Below are 24088 nucleotides of genomic sequence, written 5' to 3'. Positions count from 1 at the left end.
AGAGTTTCAGTGTGGTTGGATTTATGTTGAGATCTTTGATCCATTTGGACTTAAGTTTTGTGCATGGCGATAGACATGGATCTCTCTGATGTCTTCTGCATGGCAATATCCAGTTATGCCAGCACCATTTGTTGAAGATGCTTTCTTTTTTCCATTGTATAATTTTAGCTTCTTTGTCAAGAACTCAAGTGTTCATAGGTGTTTGGGTTAATATCAGGGTTTTCAATTGGGTTTCATTGGTGTACCTGTCTATTTTTGTGCCTATACCAAGCTGTTTTCAGGACTACAGCTCTGTAATAGAGATTGGAGTTATACATGGTGATGCCTCCTGAAGTTCCTTTATTGTATAGGGTTGTTTTGGCTATCCTGGGTCTTTTGTTTTTCCATATATAGTTGATTATTGTTCTTTCACAGTCTGTGAAGAATTGTGCTGGAATTTTGATAGGGATTGCATTGAATCTGTACACTGCTTTTGGAAAGATTGCCCTTTTTATTATGTTGATCCTACCAATCCAAGAGCATGGGAAATCTTTCCATTTTCTGGTATCCTCTTTGATTTCTTTCGTTAGAGACTCAAAGTTCTTGATATACAGGTCTTTCATTTCTTATGTTAACATTATCCCCAGATATTTGATGCTGTTTATGGGTATTGTAAAGGATGATGTTTCTCTGATTTCTTTCTCAGCCACTTTATCATCGGTATATAATAGGGCCACTGATTTTTTTGAGTTAACCTTGTATCCTGCCACTTTGCTGAAGGTGTTTATCAGCTCTAGGAGTTTTTCGGGTCACTTATGTAAACTATCATATCATCTGAAAATTGTGAAAGCTTGGCTTCATCTTTTCCTATTTGTATCCCCTTGATCTCCTTTTGTTGTCTTACTGCTCTATCTAGAACTTCAAATACAATATTGAAGAGATATTGAGAGAGTGAACAGCCTTGTCTTGTTCCTGATTTTAGAGGAATTGTGTTGAGTTTCTCTCCATTTAGTTTGATGTTAGCTGTTAGTTTACTGTATATTGTTTTTATTATGTTCATGTATGTTCCTATTATTCCTGATCTCTCTAGGACCTTTTATCATGAAGGGGTGTTGGATTTTTTCAAAGGCTTTTTCAGCATCTAATGAGATGATCATTTGATTTTTCCTTTGCAGTTTGTTTATATGGTGGATTACATTGCTAGATTTTCTAATGTTGAACCATCCCTGCATTCCTAGGATGAAGCCTACTTGATCATGGTGGATGATTTTTCTGGTGTGTTCTTGAATCCGATTTGCTAGTATTTTATTGAGTATTTTTGCATTGATGTTCATGAGGGAAATTGGTCTGTAGTTCTCTTTCTTAGTTGTGTCTTTATGTGGCTTGGGTACCAAGGTGATTGTAGCCTCATAAAAAGAGTTTGGCAGTGAGCCTCCTGCTTCTATTGTGTGGAATACTAAATCTCAAAACCAACAAATCCCTAACACAAAATATCCAGGAAATATGGGACACCATGAAGAAGCCAAACCTGAGAATAATAGGTATAGAAGGAGGCGAAGAAATACAGCTCAAAGGTACAGAAAACATATTCAACAAAATCATAGAAGAACACTTCCCTAACCTAAAGAAGGCTGTGCCTATGAAAATACAAGAATCTTACATAACACCAAATAGGCTGGACCAGAAAAAGAAGTCACCTCACCACATAATAATCAAAATATCAAACCTACAGAATAAAGAGAAAATATTAAGAGCAGCTAAAGAAAAAGGCCAAGTAGCATATAAAGGCAGACTTATCCGAATTACACCTGACTTCTCAATGGAAACTATGAAAGCCAGAAGATCCTGGACAGATGTCCTACAAACACTAAGGGAACAAGGATACCAGCCAAGACTACTATATCCAGCAAAGCTTTCAATTACCATAGATGCAGAAAACAAAATATTCCATGACAAAGCCAGATTTAACAATACATATCCATGAATCCAGCTCTACAGAAGGTGCTGGAAGGAAAACCTAGACCCAATGAAGATAACTATACTCACAAAGACATAGGCAATAGATAATAACACTTTACCAAACACCAAAAAAAAAAGGGAGGAGAACCTACACACAATAACTCCACTACCAATAAATCAAGCACAAACAAGAATCATCAATCAATGATCATTAATATCCCTCAGTGTCAATGGTCTCACCTTGCCTATAAAAAGACACAGACTAGCAGAAGGATATTAAGACAGAACCCATCCTTCTGCTGCATACAAGAAATACATCTCAATGTCAAAGACAGACATTACCTCAGAGTAAAGGGTTGGGAAAAGATTTTCCAATCAAACGGACCCAAGAAACAAACGGGTGTAGCAATCCTAATATCTAACAAATTAGACTTCAAATGAAAATCAATCAAAATTAAGAAGGACATTTCATATTCATCAAAGGAAAGGTCCATCAAGATGAAGTCTCAGTTTTGAACATCTATGCCCCAAATCTGAAGGCACCCACATTTGTGAAAGAAACATTACTAAAGCTCAAATCACAGATAAAATCTCACACACTAATAATAGGAGACTTCAACACTCTGCTCTTACTTCTAGACAAGACCTCCAGACAGAAACTTAACAAAGAAACAAAAGAACTAACAGAAGTTATGACATCTACAGAACATTCCACCCAAACACAAAGGGATATACCTTCTTCTCGGCACCACATGGAACCTTCTCTAAAATTGACCACATAATAGGAAACATAGCAAATCTCCACAGATACAAAACAATTGGAATAACCCCCTGTATCTTATCAGACCACCATGCATTAAAATTAGAATTCAACAATAACACAAATCACAGAAACCCTACAAACTCATGGAAATTGAATAATGCACAATTGCACCATCCCTGGGTAAAGGAAGAAAGAAAAAAAGAATTAAAGACTTCCTGGAATTCAATGAGAATAAAGATACAACATACGCAAACATATGGGACACTCTGAAAGCAGTGCTGAGGGGAAAGTTCATAGCACTAAGTGCCCACATCAAGAAACTGGAGAACAGTCACTCTAGAGAATTAATAGTGCAGCTGAATGCTATAGAACAAAAAGAAGCAAATTCACCCAGGAGGAGCAGACACCAGGAAATAATCAAATTAAGGGATGAAATCAATCAAGTAGAAACCAGGAAAACATTGCAAAGAATCAATGAAACAAAGAGTTGGTTCTTTGAGAAAATCAACATAATAGACAAACCTTTGCCCAAACTAACCAAAAGACAGAGAGAGAGAGAGAGCATGCTAATTAACAAAATCAGAAATGAAAAGGGGGACATAACAACGGACACTGAGGAAATCCAGAGAATCATCAGGGCATACTTTGAAAATCTGAACTCCACAAAATTTGAAAATTTAAAGGAAATGGACAATTTCCTGGATAGATATCACTTGCCAAAACTAAATCAAGAGCAGATAAACAATCTAAACAGACTGATAACCCCTAATAAAATAGAAGCAGTCATCAAAAGTCTCCCAAACAAAAAAAAGCCCAGGCCCAGATGGCTTCGGTGCAGAATTCTACTAGAAATTCAAAGAAGAGCTAATTCCAATACTCCTCAAAGCATTGTTAGACTTTTAAGACTAGACATAAAAATCCTTAATCAGAGATCAGTTATTCAAACGGTGGAGTTCAGTCATCTACCAACCCTAAACACATGCCGAGACATGTTTATAAAAGAAGATGCTGGCTGCTTCTAGGCACGGTGCTACATGCTTGCGATCCTAGCGTTTGGCAAGGAGATCACAGGGCAATCTGGAGACATGGTGAGATCTGGTCTCAAAGGAAAGGAGGGAAGAGGGACAAAAGATGCTTGCATCAGTCATAGGCGTCCCTTATGATCCCCTCAAAAACAAAACCAAGGGGCTCAGAACAAACTCTGAAGTCCCGCTAAATCACTGACTCCAACTCGGCGAGGGGATGGCTCTTCCCCGTGAGCCCAGCCCCTCTTCCTACCTGCTCAAATCATAGGTTGCTGGTTCCTGCTCTTAACGGAACTGTCCCCAAATCAGACCTGGAGCTAGGGTCCCAGGTTTTATCCCCAACTCTATAGGGTCCAAGGAGGAACCAGTTTCTGCTGTGTAGAACTAACACAGAGAAGCTGCTGGTCTTCCTTCCAGCCCCGTTGCTCAACTGCCCAAAGCACATACACGTTCAGTGTGGGATACACAGGTCCTAGAGAAGGGTGGGACAGCCACTTCTCCGAGGGGTTTACACTCGCGTGGGGGTCTATGTTGGTATGGTGTCCTCTTCTGTAGGAGAAGCCAGGTCAGATGTGAGAAAGAGAACCCTCCCGAGTCCTGGAAGAGGGTGTTTTGGGCCACTGGCCTCAGAATTAACCCCCACATGTTGGCTCCTTGCTATCTTCTGAACCAGGATGCTGAGCAGTAATCTGACTTAAACCTTTCGTGCCGTTGTAGACATCCCTGGCTATGAAAGTGGGATTAGGGTGGTTGTCTGTGGCCCAACATGGAATCATCAGAGAAAGGTAAAAGTGGGTGGATTCAAAAGAGACACTCAGGCCACGCCACCTGAGGACGATGAGATACATCACCGAGATACGTCTGCCAATAATTAGCAGTCATCAAAGCCGTTCTCCCACAACACAACCACAGAAGAGCAAGGAAGGCCAAACATAGCACCACGGCCTTTCTAGGACACATGCGTGCATTTTGTATCTGCAGATATTTCGATGGCCTGGCACAACAAGTGTGTCTCCTCCTCTCACTGGAAGTGTCTCCTCCTTCTTTCCACTACACTTAGACGTCTCTTGGTCAAGACTGGCTCAGCAGAAAAGAGTTGACAGATTCCCCAGTGCATGAGAGACCACTGCTCAGAGTAGCGGCTTCCACACACACAGCCTCTGCCTGGCTCAAGGGATGGTGCTACGGGAATGGCAAAGCTTCCACCGTTTAGAGAGCTAAAGCCCAAGGGCAAAGGCAAGGCTTGCGTTGATGGATGGATTCCGTGGAACTCTGCTGCCTCTCCAGAAACAACCTCCTTCCAGTCACATGCAGGTGCGTCCGTGAGCCCCTGAGCTCCAGACACTGGATGTGAGGAGAAGGGTTTCTTTATCTTCAGTATCTTAAGGCCTTGTTTGTACGAATTGCTTTTAAAATTCTTCTGGTGTTACAAGGCTATTTCCTGGGGAAAGTGTGTGTTGTTGCCAGCAATGATGCCAGGAAATCCAGTTTTCCACAAGTTACGAATGGAGTTCACCATTAGCTTATAATGCACACTGATTTGATTATAACGGTCCAGCACCTACACATAAGAGATAGGACTGCACCGGGCGCTGGTGGCCCACGCCTTTAATCCCAGCACTTGTGAGTTAGAGGCCACCCTGGTCTACAGAGCAAGTTCCAGGACAGGTTCCAAAGACACACAGAAGAACCCTGCTCGAACAGGAGAGATAGAGAGAGAGAGAGAGAGAGAGAGACAGAGAGAGACAGAGAGAGACAGAGAGAGAGACAGAGAGACAGAGAGACAGAGAGACAGAGAGACAGAGAGACAGAGAGACAGAGAGAACTGCAATCTGCAATGAGCTGGAGAGAGTTGGCTAGGTGGATAAAAGCACTTACAACCTACCTGAATAAATGCACACTTTGGGACAGACTGTGACCAAGAAACACCACACCCGGAGAGGCAGAGCTCACAGGACACACCCATCACCTGTGATAGCAAACTGCAGTGCAGGAGATGGGGACCGATAGGCTATGAGAAAATCTTTGATTTTAAAGCCAGAGGCCGTGTAACAGAGTCAGAGGATTGCAAGATTGCAATCTTTGAAGAGCTGAATTTGGGACGTGCACCTGTGCAGCTATATCACCCAGGGTAAGTTTTCTCCAATGGTGTGATAGCGTATATACCCACCACATTCCAGGGCAAGCCCCAGGCCCAGGTGTAGTCCAGCCATCAAAGAATGAACTCAATGCTACTACTATGGACTTTTTTGTTTTGGTTTGGTTTGCTTTGACATTTTTTTTGTCTTAGTGGTCTTTTTCCTATCTGTTTTTGTGGGGGAGTGCTTCTTGCTTTGGTTTTGTTTCTCGTTTCTTTTTTAAGAGGGGGAGCAAAGAGAACAGACTTGGGTGGGTAGGGATCTGGGACAAGTTCTGGTTTTTTTTGTTGTTGTTGTTGTAGCTGCTGCAGTTGTTTTCTTCTGAGACCGAAGGCTTTTTTTATTGCTTCTTTTATTTTGGAGATGATATAATTACGTCATTTGCTCTTTCCCTTTCCTCCCTCAAAACCCTCCCATATATATACCTCTCCTTTCTCCCTTTCAAATTCATGGTCTCTTTCTTCACTGTTGTTACATGCATACATATTTGTATGTATGTGTATAAGTATTTATGTATAAATGCATGTATATATGCACACACATGTGTATGTGTGTATATATATGTATGTATATTTACATATACACATATACATAAGCCTGATAAATATATATGTATATATATATACATATATATATATATAGTCTGTATAATGTTACCTGTACATTTCTTCTCAGGGTATTAGATAATCAACTGGTACGATATTCCCTAGCAATGGCTGCTTCTCCCACTCTTTACATTCCCCTGTTGCTCATACGGTTGAGGCCTTCATGAATGTTCCCATCCACTTTAGTGTGTCTTTGTTGATATTTCTTGGTGGCCTTCATTTCTTGGCTAGGTATAAAAGATTTACTAGAAGCAATGGCCTAACCAGGCCCTCACTTCTTCTACAGACTATGAAGACATGCGTCCTGCTCTCTGCTTAACTCTCCCTTGCCTGGGGGTGGCCTCAGCTGCTCAAATATTTGACTCCAGTTTTGGTGCTCAATGGCACAGGTGGAAGATGAATCATGGGAGAAACTACAGTCCGGCTGGTAGCATGGAAACTGTTCAGAGGGACCCGAGGGAGAATGGTCCTTGCTATGGGGAGCTCATGACCACATTATAGATTCTAGGATCCAGATCTCTCCAAGGCATAGCCTAACTGAGCACAGTGTATTCACACACATCCCTATTGCTTCTAGTCTTCAGAATGGCTTCCAAAAGTATACAACCACCCCTGGCCCATGAGTCCTCATCATCCATGGCTATGGGACCACTTGGTGAACTTAGCCTGGGTTTTAAGGGTAAATAAACCCTGCTGGTTTTATGCTTCTAGAGTGAAGAAGAACATGGGATAGCCATTTGGGAGAAGAATATGAAAATAATCCAGCCGAACAATGGGCAATTTCCTTGAGGGGAAGCATGGCTTCACCATGAAGATAAACACCTCTGGAGACATGGCAAGTGTGACATGGATGCCTCAATGCTGCCTGTCTGCCTTAACTCTCTTTATACAAAACAAATGTTCAATGTTTCTTTTTCTTTTCCTTGAAGAACACTGAAGGATTAAGTGTGTTGAAGGATGAATTTCAAAACCAGAAACACAGGGATGGAGTATTCCAGGGACCGCAACAGAAAGACATCCCCAGTTCTGCGGGGTGGGGAGAGAAAAGCTACAGGACTTCAGGGAAAGATCAGGTATGACCGTCACACTCCCACTGTCAATCATCCACGGGGATGCCGAGAGAGAGCTGCCATGCCCGCTTTGTGGAGAGACACACAGCTTTCTGCTTCCCTTTAAAGGACTCGGGCTTGTGCCCTGCTGTTGACATGTTGCTGTTGGCTCTGTGTCTCTCTCTACTCCCTCTTCAGGGTCCGTGTAATGCTTGTTGGGATTTTAGAGCTTCTGGGAGCCAAGAAGGACAGATTCCCAGGGAAACCGGAAAGCTGATCTTACTGAGTGAGCAGAGCCTAGTGGACTCTTGTCTACCTCAACACAATGTACAATGAGGGCTGCTGAGAGGGATTAATGTCTTCCAGTGTATGAAGAGAATTGGCTGCCAGAACGGAGAGCTCCTGTCCATGAAAAGCAAGGGCAAATGTCATTACTGTCCTTGATTTGGTTTTTAGAAGGGGGGAGGACACTTCAGAATAACACGTCTGTCTCAGAATTTATACCTTAGATGTTAGAAGCCATGTCTGAAAACTCTCAGTTCTGTGGTTATGAAGCGCTGTCATCTGCACCTCTGTAAGGAGAAGCTCAGCAGAGGTATGGCCCTGTTGCTACTTACATGGACCGAATGCACACTGTTCCACAGCTAACATGTTCTGCCACAATAAAAGGTTTTCTTGTGGACTGATGGACCTAGAAAGTGTCATTGAAGACAGAAGCTGATTTTCAGCTTGGATCAGTCAATAGCGCTGAATGCCCTGGCATGAGTTGTAAGCACTCAGACTACAGCTCAGCTGGAAGGCATGGAGAATTGTGGTTCCAGCTTGTAATACGAGTAAATTAAAGACCCAGAGACTGATATTGGGGTTCAAACATCAAGCTGAAGATCAGAAAAGCAAAGCAGCCAGCCACTAGCTCTCACCTCTACCTCAGGCTTGAAATGGCTGATCCACGGATAAGCTCTTCACCAAGTCTCAAACTGCTGCCTCTCCTCAGTGTGACTGGAGAACAAACGCCCCTCTGTGACCTTGCTTCTGTCTTACACACTTCCCTAATGTTGGTGTTAAAGGTGTGAGCTATAATTCTCTTTTAGACTGATTCACTCTTGCGTGGACCTTGCTGGCCTTGGACTCACAGAGATCTGTCTACCTCTTAATCCTGAGTCCTAGGATTAAAGGTGTGTGCCATCACATCCTAGTTTCTGACTGCTGGGATTAAAGGTATGTGCCTGACTTCCATGTCTTGTGGCTGGCTTTGCCTTCTGAATCTTCAGGCAAGCTTTAACAAATCATAGATAACATATTGCTACACTGACTCTTGCTCCCCAGAAGGTGGCTGGAAGTAACTGAGTCTCTTCCCCCTCTACCTTTAAAAGGAGGGACCCAGCATGCATGGCCATTGGTGTTCTCTGCTGCTAATTGCCAGGGGTATGTGCTCATCCCAGGGAATGAGGATGCTTCTAGGAGGGCTGTGGCAACGGAGGGGCTCATCTCTGCTGCTATGGATGGACTATGGGATTCCTGCCGGTTCTATAAGGGAGGTAAGCAGGCGTTGGGTGGAAGCTCATGCAGGACCTTCCAGCGTGAATGGACCTTTGGTAAGCAACGGTGAATGGAAGCATCTTGGTGCACGGATTCCGCACAGCTGTTTCCTCTGAGAACACGCCAGTTTCACCTGGTGCTCCCCACTTGTCCTCAGTTTAAGCACACCCCAATATATCTAATTATTTCACAAGTTCTTAAACAGCTACACTGTTAAATACACAGCTTTGTTGCTTAAGTACCAAAGAGATTTTTACCTTACTTTTAAACCTTTTGATTATTATGCCAAGTTCGCGAGACCCCAAAAAAGAGACCACCAAGGAGCCAACTCTGATGCAAACGCAAAATGGTTTAATGTACAAGCCTCGGCAGGGACCCTGTCCAGCAAACTGGCACAGGAGCTGCAGGAAACGGGCACCTGGTCTCAATTGTAAGGGTTTTGTTTTTTTTTTTTTTAAAGGAAAACACCTCAAGCAGTGTGGTACTTGCCTTGGCTGTTCAGGATTGGGTAAGAGTAGGTGACCTTTGGATTCCCTGACATGGGGGCTATGGGGAATTTCAAAATTGTTACTAACCATTGCCCACAAGGACAGCTGTGATGAGAAGATGCTATTTATCAAAATTAGCCATTGCCTGACCACCCCAATGGGTTCATTTTGACCAGGTTGGGCACATTTTGGGTGCCCCTTGGAGCTGTTTCCTTGGCAGGAGCTGAATCAGCCTTGTGCCATGCAGGGGATTTCTCAGGGTGGCTTTTTCTGAGGGTGGAGTCAACTCCATCCTCTCCAGTGTACCTTGCTCTTACACTGATCAACAAATGCCGTGTTCCGTGCTGTCCTTCAAGACTGAACACATACAAGTAGAATTACAAGGCATCAGAGAGCATTCTTGAAGCTGGGCATGGCTCAGTTCCAAGCTTGACCTAGACAGGAGTTTGTACCCATCCTGGTGGGAGCAGTGGAACCTATGTCAGTCAACAGACGAACATTCAAGCATCACCATCTACGGCTCTCACCAGGCCCTTTACAAAAGGTTATGTGCTAATTTGAAGTATTGATGGTTTGAAATAAAAACCTAAATCTTGAGCTTTAATTTAAAAAATGGATTCTACTCTTTAAGTCTTTTATGGTCTTTATGTCATTTCCTGATTTAGAGGTGGATGGCAGAGTGTGTAGCTACCAAACACAAGGGGCCACTTGGCTCAACTTTGGTTTTACTTTTTTCAGGCAATTATTATGATCCAAATTGTAACAAAACCATGGCTCACACTGTTCAGCTCTGATTTTAAGGAACAGAATCTGACAATAAGAAATACTGGCGGAACTGCCAAGCATATCTACAACTAGACATCAAAAGGAGCTTCCCGCTTGCCGTCAGTACTTGGACAGGACTCCAGAGGCCTTACTTAGCTTCTCCATTGAACAGAGAACCATTCACACCTGACCGTAATACGATGATGTCACAGGTCTCCCGGGGCTATTGACCCTGGGTTGGTCACTGTTACAAAACTAAACTCCAAGAACTTTTTTCTTAGTTCTGAAACACACCTGCCTGGAGAGACATCTGCCCTTTCTGTCTCTGACTCTCACAGTGCCGTGAAAGGAGGTGGTTTGACTCAAAGGTGGAAGGATGTGCAGATCTCGACTCACTAGCAGGAATGCCTGCCCTGTGTCCCCAGCATAATGCTTGCTATGTGAAGACAAATGTGCTTGCTATGTGAAGACAAATGTACTTGCTCACACTAGTGAAAACAAGTGTGCTTTGGACGTCACATATAGTGGAAACTTGATGTGCTTTCCAGCTGAGGTACAACAAGGAGCACGGATGGCTGTGAAAAGATTGCCAGAGACCTGAATAACAACTGTGGGATTGCGTCAGTGGCCATCCGTTTCCTGGTATTAGATGTTACACTGTGACAAAGGAGACCTGGACTTCACCTTCACTCTGACTGGCCATTGATCAGTGGGCTACAACACAGGAACCATTGAAGTTACAAGCTGTGCCATAATTTCCTTGACACCGGTGACATGTATGGAGTCACCTAGACAACATATTTAATTATCAATAAGATTTGTAGTTTTTGAAAAGGTGAGAAACACCTGATTTTAATAAAGCGACTTTATGCATCGGCAAACATGGCACTAGTATCCAAAGACAAAGCAGAGTGTGTCAGCGGTACACTAGAAGAAGACTGAAAAGCCTCAGACTCTTCTATCGAAGTGTGTGCAGACCTACGTCATCTGCCCTGGGGCCATATTTGATCCATCCATGGGTGAAGCGAAATTTTGGGAAGCAACCATAAGGACAGAGAACGAAGAAGTCCTCCCCTTTTAGATGAGCAGACACAGAAGCACATGGGAGGTAGTTCTCACCTCCCCCAAGGTAGGTACAAGGCAGTAAATGTCAGGGAGAGGTCTCACACCAGCCTTGCCAGCATCCTTGCTTTGGGGGACCTCATGGTCACTTTTTAACCCAGGATCATCCTGGGATCCACAAAGGTACAAACTCCTAGGCTTGAGGCTGAGTTTTGAAATGTGGAAGGCGGGTGTGCATCCAGACGGAGGTGCCCTGCTGTATCGGCTTTCAACGGCTAAGTTCTTATAAAGAAGTCAAATTTATTTGGCTGGTGGTTTCAGAAATCTCAGTTCATGGTAGTTGGGCTCAACGCCTTTGACCCTAAGATGAAGCCACATGACATAGCCTGGATGTGTGGTAGAACAAAGCTGCCCACTGCACCGCAGCCAGAAGGCACCTGAGTCTGACAGAAAGGTAGCAGTTTCAATACCTGCTTCCATGGCTTGTCCCCAGTGAACTCCTGTCCTTCCCCTAGCCTGGCTTCTGAAGACGTCAACACTTCCCAGCAGCACAGCAGTCTGGGGACCCAGCCTCCCACACATGGACCTTGAAAGAACATCTCAGAACAAGTTCTTGATTAAAGAGCACCTTCCCAAATGTCTGTGTACAAAATAACACCCGTGTTCACGACCTTATGGGCCCATGCAGGAGACTCTAAAGAAGTGCACGTACATACTGATTAGAATTCTGCACTCTCAGGAAAGGAGGGAGGTCCTCGCCCATAGAGCTTCCAGCGGCTTCTGTGTAAGTCCATCCACACCGGATGCTAGATGGTCTTCTGGCTTTCCCGTGTAGCTTCTAACCTTTTTATTTTTGACTGAAAAGTGATACATGTTGCATCTGGAGGGAAGAAATTCTTTGGGTTTTATTAGAAGAGCGGACGGGGTTAGAGTAAGATGTGTGAGAGTCCCAAGACACTGCACGCTCTCCACCCCTACCGCTTCCCTGACTCTGCAGAGTGTTGCAGCTGAGGCTTTGAAGAGCAAACTTTCTGCTTCTTAGAGGAGTGGTTCTCGACCTGGGGGTCATGATCCATTTGGGGGTGGGGCATCCCTTCCACAGGGGTCACCTAAGACCATCAGAAAACACTGATAAGATCCATAACAGTAACAGAATTATGGTTATATGGTAGCAACAAAAATAATTTTATGGTTTGGGGGTTGCCTCAAAATGAGGAACTGTATTAAAGGATCACAGCACCAGGAAAATTGAGAACCACTGGCTTAGAGGATGAAGCAGACACAGGAGAAACCCTGGGCTCTTGCACACCAAGTGTGCCCCACCTAAAACTAGATCAAGGAATGTATAAGGCAAGAGAGTGGAAGACATAGGATATTCAACTAATTTTTTTTTTGGTTTTTCGAGACAGGTTTTCTCTGTGTAGCTTTGGAGCCTATGCTGGCACTCACCTCTATAGCCCAGGCTAGCCTCCAACTCACAGAGATCTACCTGCTTCTGCCTCCTGAGTGCTGGGATTAAAGGCATGCGCCACCAATGCTCAGCTTCAACTAACAATTTTTAAAATGACTTTTCTAGTCATAGAGCCCAGCCTTCTGCCTTTGATACAACATAGCTGGAAGAACTTCCTGATTTCTTTTTAAAATTTAATCCTTTTGTGTATTAGTCCAGGGTTCTCAGAATTGGAAGCAATAGGGTGTCTTGTGTGGAATGGGAAGGAAGGGCCTCAATCAGCCAGATTCTGGGGTCGTGACCAGAACGTTATCTCCAGGATCAGAGAATTATTTTTCTACATATACGTGCACAAATACAACCACAAACACATGGACACATAGACATACACATACACCCTTATATTCCTACACACACGTAACAGCACACACAGGTGGTTACATACATTGTGCATACATGACTTACAGGCATGTTTTTGCACACACACACATATATATATATATGTACAAACTTATAAATGGACACACTTAGCATGCATGTACATGTTTATACTCATGACATACATGCTAATGTATGCGCAAGTACCATATTTAAAGGATCAACAGGAAAATAGAATAGACTTTAGGGGTGGACCGGGGGCAGATGAGACCAGTTGGGGAGGGGAAGAGAGATAGGGTTGAGCAAGGAAATTCAGAGAGAGACAGCTGATATGAAAACCTAGTGCATTGGAAATTTCCTAAAATATTTGAAGGCTATGCTAATGAGGTCTCCTACTAATGTGGAAAACAGGTGCCAATTGGCCATCCTTCGTCACTAAACAAGTTTTTCAGTAACCAGTAACCAAATTTGGTTGCATTCAATTGAGTCCTTGGCCAGGGGGATCCCATGGAAATCCCCAAAACGCAAGCTGTTTCCAAGGCAGTGGGTTGCTCTCTATAAACTGAGAGAGGCCCCATAGCTGAGCACAATATTCACACAACTCTTTGAACATGGAAAAGTTGAGCTGGTGCCTGCATGAGACCTTCACCCTGTGTTTTGTCTGGTGAGGGAAGGCGCTCTGAAGGCTACCAAAAGAGAAACAGAAATACCAATTCAGTCACAGAACCTTTGACCTACATTTCACACACACACACACACACACACCCCCCCGCGCCGCTTACAAAATACGCTAGAGCAATGGTGGAATAGAACTTGTGGAAGTAGCCAGTTAATGTCTGGTTTGACTTAAGGGCCCACTCCATGAGATGAACGATATCTGACACTGCTTGGGTAGCCATGAACCAGAGATAGCCTAGAGATCTAGGGTAAAGACAAACACTACTTATATTCTGCTATACTTATACTATATATATAGTAAAGTATATACTATGCCTTATTCACCAGAGTCAGAGTCACCAGAGAAGCTTCCTCTGGCAGCCGTCAGGAAATTATGCAGAGATCCACAGTAAGACAATAGATGGAAGCGGGGCGTTGGTGGCACACGCCTTTAATCCCAGCACTCGGGAGGCAGAGGCGGGGGGATCTCTGTGAGTTTGAGGCCAGCCTGGTCTACAAAGTGAGTTCCAGGACAGCCTCCAAAGCCACAGAGAAACCCTGTCTCGAAAAACCAAAAACCAAAAAAAAAAAAAGACAATAGATGGAGAAAAAGTCTAACTGGCACATATCCATCAAATCCCTCCCCTCTGAGTTCAAGGAACCCCATGGAAGAGGAGGCAGAGAGTGTAATGGACAGAGGGGATGGAGGAACACCAGGAGAACAAGGCTCTCGGAATCAACTAAGCAAAAGGCACACATGAGCTCACAGAGACTGACGCCAACACCGGTCTGTACCAGGTAGCTTTTAGTATCTTTCGGGACTCCTGGGTGTAAGAACTAGTGGGTCTCTGATTCTTGTATCCCTGCTCTTGGGACCCTTTTCCTTCTTTTGGATTGCCTTGTCCAACTTTGATACGACGGTTTTTGCTTCATCTTATTATATTTTATTTTGTCACGTTTGGTTGTTATCTCTTAGAAGTCTGTTCTTTTGTAAGGAGAGTGGGATCGGAGGGGAGGGGGGTGTGTGTGGAGGAACCGGGAGGGACAGAGGGAGGAGAAACTATAGTCAGTATATATTATATAAGAAAAGAGTCTATTTTCAATAAAAGGAAGACATGGGAAAAAAATGAAGGATCAGTAGGAGGCATAGCCATGTAAGGTGGGATGACCTTACCTAAGCCAAAGTCAAGACTGACTCAACTGTGTCACTTCAGTCTATGTCCCTCCATGACTTCCAGACCCTGAAGAGCGTGTTGGAAATAGTTCATCTCTAAGTTGACTTTACTTGTAAATTTTGTGGTCTCGATGGGGCAAGATGGCCTCTCCCAAAAGGACGGCCTGGGTTCCCAGCCTGTACTCCTTATGAGAAGACTGTGGTCTGCCACTGAAACCCTAAGAGCCTGGCAGAGTCCCCTCACCCTGGTGTCAACACTTGGGAGTGACTGGGCTTTGGGCGGGGCAGGCCATGGCCCAAGCTGCACAGATATGGCTTCTCTCCTGACCTCTCTCTCTCCACACTCAGGTGTGGCCTCGCTCCCCACTGACTCAGAACTGGGGACCACAGGGTCACCAGCAAGCCACCATTGGGGCAGATGAGGGGAAAATGGCTAAGTCCTTTACGAGGGGTTATTCTAGGAGTTTCCCAGGGACCCCTCTTGCCTGTGAAGGTGTGACGGTCTGTCTTCCGCTACCGTGACAAATACCTAACTTATACGGAGTAAAGGTTTATTCTGGGGATCCAGAAGTTTGGGTTCATAGTTGGGTTGGCTCCAGTGCTTTGGACTTGCGCTAAGAAGGCAGAGGATAACGGGTACATGGAGAAGGTACCTGTCTCTGACCCCCAATGCTGGGGTTAGCTTTTGACGAGGGTGCTAGGGATTCCCACTTGGGTCTTCATGTTTGTGGGACAAGTTCTCTTACTCAGCTATCTCCCTGGATCCTCCTCTGACTTTTTTTTGAGGAAGGATCCAAGCTGGCCCGGAACTCATGATGTATCTATCCAAGGTGACCTTGAACTCCTGGACCTCTTGCCTGTACCCCTTAATTGGCTGGATTGCAAGTATGTACCCCAGACATGTGTTTAGGTACAGCCTAATGGCTCCAGTATCTTGAATATTACCACAATGGGGTCCCAAACCTTTATGGACCTTTGGGGAAACATGTCAGATGCCAATTACTCTGCAGCATCCCTTTTCAAGGCATCTTTCTGGCTCTATCTCTGGCCAGACGACTCACTGAAGACAAGGACGTACTTCTTGATTGGGGACCATGCCATCTCATTTTATGAATAAAGAAGTGCCTAGACAAAGTGCAGTGTTTCCCCAGTGCTGGAGGTTAGTTTAAAGATGATCTGGATTCCAGACTCGTTTGGTACTGTGGCGCGGAATGTTTAACAAAGACAACAACTTTTGAATGAAGGACTAACCAGTCAAATGCAATACGCAAGTTTATTTATAAAACAAAAGAAAAAAAAACAAACTTAATTCTTTTACGACATCTTATAGATTAAGTAAAAATACCAGTATTAATATATATGTATGTACATAGTGCATATATATATGTACAGATGATACGGTAACATTACATGCTTCTCGGGACAGAATTAAAACGTGTTCCCTCACATCGATTTAAAATTCCATCACAATCTCATCTATCACCCCAAGAAAACTCGTTTCCTCTATTTTCTCTCTTTCAGACTTCAAGTACAGGAAGTGACCAAACCAGGATCTAAACGGAGAATCCATCTGCTATGCACCGACGACAATGGACTGCCACGGATTATGAGTTTGGGGGGGTCTTCGGAATTCTTAACACGGGTCTCCATGACCCTACACTGTGTCAACCTTCTACCTGAGATGGGAGAGAGTGATGAGGCGTGACAGTCTGTAGGCTTCACGTACATGTTTACATGGGTGTTTTGACAAAAGCAACTAAAAAACAAACAAACAAACAAAATGTCTTCGTACATCAACACTGGCCATGAACACTCTCCGGGGGAGGATTCCTTCTGCCTCTTTCCTTGCCAAATGAAACACAGAGCTCCCTCCCTGGAAGAAAAGGGGGAAAAAAAAAGAAAGAAAAAAAGGAAAAAAGCCAAACCAACAACTCAGAGTGCAGCACCTCTGGCGATGATCAGCACACAGCAAGGGACAGAGAGGTAGCGTTTCCGTGGTGACAGCTCCCGGGCTGACTCAGGTGACTTCAACACACCCTCTTCTGCAAAAGGCACTCACATATTGCCTGTTTATAAATCATACAGTGGGGTCCAAGCATGGGAGTCTCTCCTACAAATATAAAAAAGATAAGCTAAGGAGCTGGTACAGCAGAGAAAGGCTAAGAAATACACATTGTGGATAAACGTGTGTTCCTTTCCTTTTTTTTTTTTTTAAGGATAATCAATAAGGGACTTTAAAGTTTTCTTTTTTTCCATTGAAAAGTTTGGAATCCCAATAAAATTACCAGTAAGAAGCAAGGTATTAAGAGGACGAGAGATGGAGTCCAAAACACTGACAGGCAGGGCACTAGCTTCCCAAGTGGCCAAAGCGATGGATATGGTCTGCTCTTGACCGGAGGTGGCGGGGGATGGGTGAGAGGGAGGGGCATGGAGGCTGGGAAGCAAGGAACGGGAATGCAGGGTGGCATCTTCGGGGATCTGGCACCGCCCCCTCCCAACTGCCCCTGGATCTCAGTCCATAAAGACCCTGCCCAAGCCAAGGCTGCCCTCACCGGGACACCACTGAGCTAATGGAATTGTAGGACGTGCCACTGTTACAGCTTGAGGCATAGGCCTCCTGGCCATTGCCATCAAGGTTGATCTTGAACACGGAGGAGGCCTTCAGTAAAAAGTCCGCAGCATCTCGGCGCCCAAGCTCCCGAAGTTTGGATATGAGGATGCCCACGGTACTCTCAGGGTAGGAGGTCCATTCCTGCAGCAAAGCATGCACGGGGCTGGGGAGGACATCCCTAGGAGCCCTGGTGTTGATGTTGTGCTTGGCCACCATGTCTGGGAGGCCCAAATTCATGGCCAGAAGGCACCAGTCCTTCCCCATGGGGTCGGGTGGGTCCAGCAGGCGACTCAGTTTCCTCCGCGTCAGCAGACTCAGGTCCGACGCGTGGATGTCCATGCCGAGACTGGCCTGTGAGTAGACGTCATGACACCCAAAGCACGTGATGCTGCTGAAGCTCTCCTTGTACCCTCCCATGGTGTTGGTCAGGGAGCTCTCCTTCAGGGCCTGGGCGCGGAAGAAGTCCCGGGGCTGGTAGACCATGACTGGTTCGTGGTGTTCCCGCAGCTGCTGGGGGCTCAGGTAGTGCTTCACCGTCAACAGCCCAGGCAAGGTGGTAGCCATGACATTCTCGATGGTGCTACACACCGAGTCCAGCAGCAGGCAGCACTTGATCTTCTCCGTCTCCAGCCCACGCACCTGAACCTCGATGCCCTGGCCGTGATTGACGAGCAGCACCAGCAGCTCCGCCCCGCGGTTGGCGATGCGGCAGCCGCTCACCCACAGACGGATGTCCGCGTCCCCCTCGGCACCCTGCTGGTGGATCCACCGGCACAGGTTAACCTGAACTTTGTGAAAGATGCCGCAGGGGAAGGGAGTGAGATGCTCCACGGGGACGATGCGCACCCCGCCGTACACCATCACCTCATCCTCCTCGTCTGCCCAGGAGCGCTGCAGGCTATCTGTCTTGATCAGAGCAGGAACATCCACCATCGTCCCACTACTCAGGTCCCGGGCGCAGATGTCCATGGCATCCAGTATCTGTAGCAACTCCTCCACGTCACTGTCGGGGACCAGGCGCTGGATGTCTTCCACGGTGTAGCGGCCCCGATAATGGTGCAGGGCCCGCGGCGTCTCCACAGACAGCAGCTTCCCCAGGACGTTGGTGCAGAGCCATCGCGGGTCCAGCAGCAACACATCCTGAACCGTCTCACTCTGCATGATGTTGATCTGCCAGAGATGACAACCCAAAGTGACCAGAGGGAAAGGACACCCAGACCAAAGGTGCTCATCACCCAAAGCTCCGTGGGGGGAATCCCAAGGATTCCAAGACAAGAATTCATCTCCAAAACCAAACCAGAGCCCTGACCTAAGCTGGTTCTGGAATACCGGAGGAGAGTTTCTCAGAAGCAATTCCCATGGAGGTGAAAATCAAAAGCATGTAAAGACAGAGACAAAAAAGCAACAGCAACCCAAAAGAAATACATAGATGCTGAAGGAAGACAAGAAAGCAGAAAGATGGGTTTCCTGATGGAATCTGGGTCTAGAAAAACCCACTAATCAACAAAGGCAGCCATCAAAAGAGGTTATCAGGGCAAACAGAAGCCCTTGGGCGGAGACAAGAAACTCAGCCACTGTCCTGAACCAGGGTTGTGTTTCTGGATTGTGATCATATGCTCTACTGAGTTTTGTGTGGGAACAACCTCGTCTCTGGGGACACTTGAGTGACTTATGGTGAAATACGGTGATGTCTACAAAATAAAAATTTAAAAACGTGATATAAAGGAGGCAAAGGAGCCAAAATGTAAGGAACCGGGCGACGTCAGTTGAGAATATGTGGTTTTGTGGCAGTGTCTTCGGTTTGTCTGAGACAGGGTACACATATATTTCTTACGTTTGTCCCTATGACAACCCTTCAACTGAAAGAGGGTTCAAGAATCACACCATCTATTGACCAGTGTGTCTATTTCTTTAAAAGCCCCAAAGCTGGAGAGAAAACATGCGAGATGAAAACAAAACCAAGCCAGAAATCAATTTTTTTTCCCTTCTGGGCCCTTTAAGGATAAGTCTATGGGCCCATGTGGTTTTCACTGCAGGGGCCTCTAGGTCTACCTGCTGGCCATAGGACGCCACTACCTTAGCATACCTGGGGACTCTCACTACCTTCACCATTGAGTCCATTTCAGCTGGGCATTGAGAAGATCCCTTCCCTGTTACCATTGCCTACTAACTACTGAAATTTCCTTAGGGTCGAGAAAAGCAAAGCTTGACCATGGAGGAAGAAGCCAAGGAGCTAATGGCTTGTAACCACATAAAAATACAGCTGCAGCTGCGCAGAACTGTCCCATGCCCCTGAGCTTTCCTTTTCCCTCTTCTTCTCAGTCTTTGCTTCCTAAAGTCTCAAGCTCAAGGGGAGAGGAAATTTCTGGTCAAATAGTAGGAGGGTAGGAGAATCCTGTCAAAGGGGAAAGTTCACTTTTATGGGGGGGGATGTTTTTTATATCTAAATATCTTTGCCCTGTTCCTGTCTTCTTCCTTGCATTTGGTTACTTCACAGGATGGCTACTCAGCCAGCCAATCGGCTGGCAGTTTACTGGGAGGGAGTTCAAAGGGTGACGTTACCGCTTGGGGTCCTTCTGGGCTACTGTTCAGCATTAGTTTCAAAAATACACAACTCAGACAAATGCAAGCCTTGACGTGGAACCCAGCTCTGGTTTCAGTATTCTCAGAGGTTTGCTAATTGCTAATCATCACCACTGTTGCTCTTGGCCCAGTGTAGCTCAGGTGGTTGCTCCATTCCACAGGAGGGAGGAGGTAAAGGCTATGCCATGCTCTGGGGACAGGCATACAGGATGCAGTTAGAACAGTTTCCACATTGGGCTAAGTGTCACACAAGCAAGAGCCGATTTCTGTTCTTTCTGGTGGGTGCCGCTTGCTGATGGGTCTTTCTTTAAGTGTGGTCCTGACTTGGGGGCACTGCACATCAGAGTGTCTTCTTGTCCACAGACACTGTCCGTGAGGACACCTCATGGGCTTCTCTCAGTATGTGTCAACCCAGGACCATTTCCAGAGCCAGAGCTTCTCAATTCCCTCAGAGCAGCCAACCTATGGCTGCCAGGAAGAACAGTGAAATAGTGGGTGCCTCAGGGGGGGGCAATGGAGACCCAGCTACCCAGGACAAGAGCAGCTAGCTAATGGGGTCTGGAAGACAACAGAAACCAAAGGAAACAGACGAGTTGTTGATAGTGAACAGTTGCTGCTGCCTCCTGATAATCCCTTTGCACACACCTGGCTTCTAATAATATAACTGCTATCCTGAGACTCTTCCCTGAAGTACTATGCTCACATATCACACTCCTAGCAACAAACCTAGCAACCGTTAACATCCTAGAACCCCAGTCTCTATGAAGCTACACACACACACACACACACACACACACACACACACACACACACACACAGAGAGAGAGAGAGAGAGAGAGAGAGAGAGAACAATGGAATAACTTTCTTCTTTTAACAACCATCAAACACAGAGATTTTATTCAATTAATCATGTCAATGAACAATAGCAGGGGGGCCATATGCAGCCTGCACTGGTCTTGGTACAGGTGCAATGAGGGAAATACTGTGCCCCATAAATAAACTTTCAGGAAAAAAAAAACCCTTGTTGATCATGTTATGCCTATACATAATTGGGCTTGCATATGACGAAAGTCAAATGCATCATGGAAAGGGACATTCACGCCAAGCAAAAGCTTATATAACCTAAACCTGTCAATTAAAATGGAGAACCTCTCAAACTCCGCCTCTGGTAACCAAACTTACCCTTTTTTAGGTCTCATAAAGAAGTCCCAGGCAGCCCACATAATGGGAAAAGATCTTCACCAAGCCCACATCTGACAGAGGGCTGATTTCCAAAATATACAATGAACTCAAGAAGATAGCCACCAAAGCACTAAACAATCCAATTAAAAAGTGGGGTGCAGAAATAACCAGAGAATCCTCAATAGAGGAATCTAAAATGGCTAAAAGACACTTAAGAAAGTGCTCAACATCCTTAGCCATCAGGGAACTGCAACTCAAAACAACTCTAAGATACCATCTTACACCAGCCAGAATGGCTAAAATCAAAAACACCAATGACAGTCTCTGCTGGAGAGGATGTGGAGAAAGAGGAACACTCCTTCACTGCTGGTGGGAGTGCCGACTTGTACAGCCACTTTGGAAATCAGTATGGAGATTCCTCAGGAAAAAGGGGATGAGTCTACTTCAAGATCCAGCAATTCCTCTCCTGGGCATGTACCCAAAGAATGCACATTCATATATCAAGGACATATGTTCAACTATGCTCATAGCAGCGTTGTTTGTAGTAGCCAGAACCTGGAAGCAACCTAGATGCCCTTCAACTGAAGAATGGATAGAGAAAATGTGGTACATTTACACAATGGAGTACTACTCAGCAGAAAAAAAAATACAATGTAATCTTGAAATTTGCAGACAAATGGATGGAACTAGAAGAAACCATCCTGAGTGAGGTAACCCAGTCATAAAAAGACAAACATGGTATGTATTCACTCATATATGGCTTTTAGGCACAGTGAAAAGGATTACCAGCCTACAATCCACACCGCCAGTAGAGCTAGGAAACAAGGAGGACCCTAAGAGAAAAACTCATGGTCTCCCGAAGAAGAGGAGGGGGACAAGAAACCCTGAGCAAACTGGGAGCATGGGGGCAGTGGAGAAAGGAAAGAGATGGAAAGGGGAGAAGGGGAGAGGGGAGGAGGAGAACTGAGACAGGGGAGGAATAGAAGAGGGCAAGAAAGGAGATGCCTTGATAAAGGGAGCCAGTACAGGTTTGGAGAGAGGTCTGGCACAGAGGAAATGGTAGGGGATCCACAGGGATGACCCTAACTAAGAATCTAGGCAGTGGTGGAGAGGCTGCCTTTGATGCCCTTCTCCTATAATGAGATTATAGAGCCATGACCCAGTAGCTGATTGAAACAGAAACAGGTACCCACAGCTGAGCACTGAGAAACAGGCACCCACAGCTGAGCACTGAGCCATACTCCAGAATCCAGTTGCAGAGAGGGAGGAGAGATGACGAAATGAACCAAGATGGAACTGGAGATAACCGCAGAAACAGTTGACCTGACCTAATGAAAGCACGCAGATCATAGTCGTAAAGCGGGGTAACCAGCGTTGGACCAAACCAAGCCCTCTGAATGTGGGTAGCAGCAAGGAGCCCAAGGCAGTCTATGGAACCTCTAACAGTGGAACCAGGATTTATCCCTAGGTCACAAATGGACTTTGGGAGCCCTTTCCCTATGGAGGGATACCACTGCAGCCCAGATATGGAAATGAGGCCCTGGGCCCTCCCCCAAACGATGTGATGGACTTTGATGATCCCCCATGGAGGGTCTCACTATCCCTGGGGAGTGGCTCGTGGGTGGGTTGGGGGGGTCGGTGGGAATCATGGGAGGATGGAAAGGTGAGGGAATGGGGGATGGATATGTAAATAAGAGTTTTTCTAAAAATAATAAATAAATAAATAAATAAATAAATAAATAAATAAATAAATAAATAAATAGAAAAGAAGTCCCAGGCTCTTGAACACCCTCACCCATGTGTGACTTGCTGTCACTCTGGTCAGTGTATTTCTTTCTGATCTGCACTTCTTTGCTCTGCTTTGCAAAGCATATTCTTGCAATTTTTGCAAACCAGGAGAGCCTTCGGTTCAAGTCCTTTCATAAGAGGCTCAAAACCCCAGAAACAGCCAGGCCCAGACTCCAACCCCTGGTCACAGCAAGGTGAAGGAGAAGCAGAGAGCAGACATTCTGTGTGACGTTTCCGGGGGTGAAGAGAGCCTGGTGTGGTGAAACATCACAGGCAGCAGGGTCACTTTCCCCTCTTCCCGCCGGAGCTCACCCACCCTCAGCCCTCACCTCGCCTGTGCTGTGCAGCTGCTGTGCGATGCGCCTGAGGTCATCCTCAGAGGCCAGGGGGTTCAGCTGGTCCTGCACGTCGTACACAAACTGCTGCAGCGACATCAGCTGGTTTGGCCCGTTGAGCTTCCGCCAGGAGGGCAGCGTTGAGATGATCTTCTCACACAGGTGAGTCATGGGAGGGCAGCCCTAGACAGGCAGGTGGGACAGGTTAGACACTGCAGGGCTGTGAAGTGCTGGGAGCCAGGAGAGACATCCTTTATCCACGCTGCGACTCAAACCGGCTCAGTAACAGGGTCCATTACTAACCTAGTGCTGTCTTTGGGCTTAATCTAATCAAACATAAGGGGTTTGGCAGCAGCTGTGTGTGTAAGAGACGGTAAGTCCTTACAATCATATTTTAGGGACTATGCACTCCACTAATGGTCACCAGGGCCTAAGGCTTCACTCAGGTCTCCCCCTGCTTCCAACTTCTAGCTCTACCCCCTTCACAAGTTAGGTAGCCGTCTCAGACAGAAACATAAGGTTACACACGGAGTGCAAGCGGAAAATGAGAATTTTATC

The 24088-nt window shown here is 45.6% G+C and overlaps 1 protein-coding gene across 1 annotated transcript in view; it reads right to left on the bottom strand.

The window, feature by feature from the left end:
* Window positions 1-16285: 16285 nt before the first annotated feature.
* Window positions 16286-24088, bottom strand: part of Dapk1 (death associated protein kinase 1) — a 147996-nt gene continuing 140193 nt past the window's right edge. The window contains 3 exon segments of the mRNA XM_005078422.4: window positions 16286-17141; window positions 17584-18812; window positions 23525-23713. Of these exon segments, the coding sequence (XP_005078479.1) occupies window positions 17102-17141; window positions 17584-18812; window positions 23525-23713 (1458 nt within the window). The 3' untranslated portion in view covers window positions 16286-17101.

This window comes from Mesocricetus auratus, unplaced genomic scaffold (assembly GCF_017639785.1).
Source record: "Mesocricetus auratus isolate SY011 unplaced genomic scaffold, BCM_Maur_2.0 Super-Scaffold_100013, whole genome shotgun sequence".
Taxonomy (NCBI): Eukaryota; Metazoa; Chordata; class Mammalia; order Rodentia; family Cricetidae; genus Mesocricetus; species Mesocricetus auratus.
Note: the sequence above shows the minus strand (reverse complement) of the source record. Positions and strands in the feature narration are given on the sequence as shown.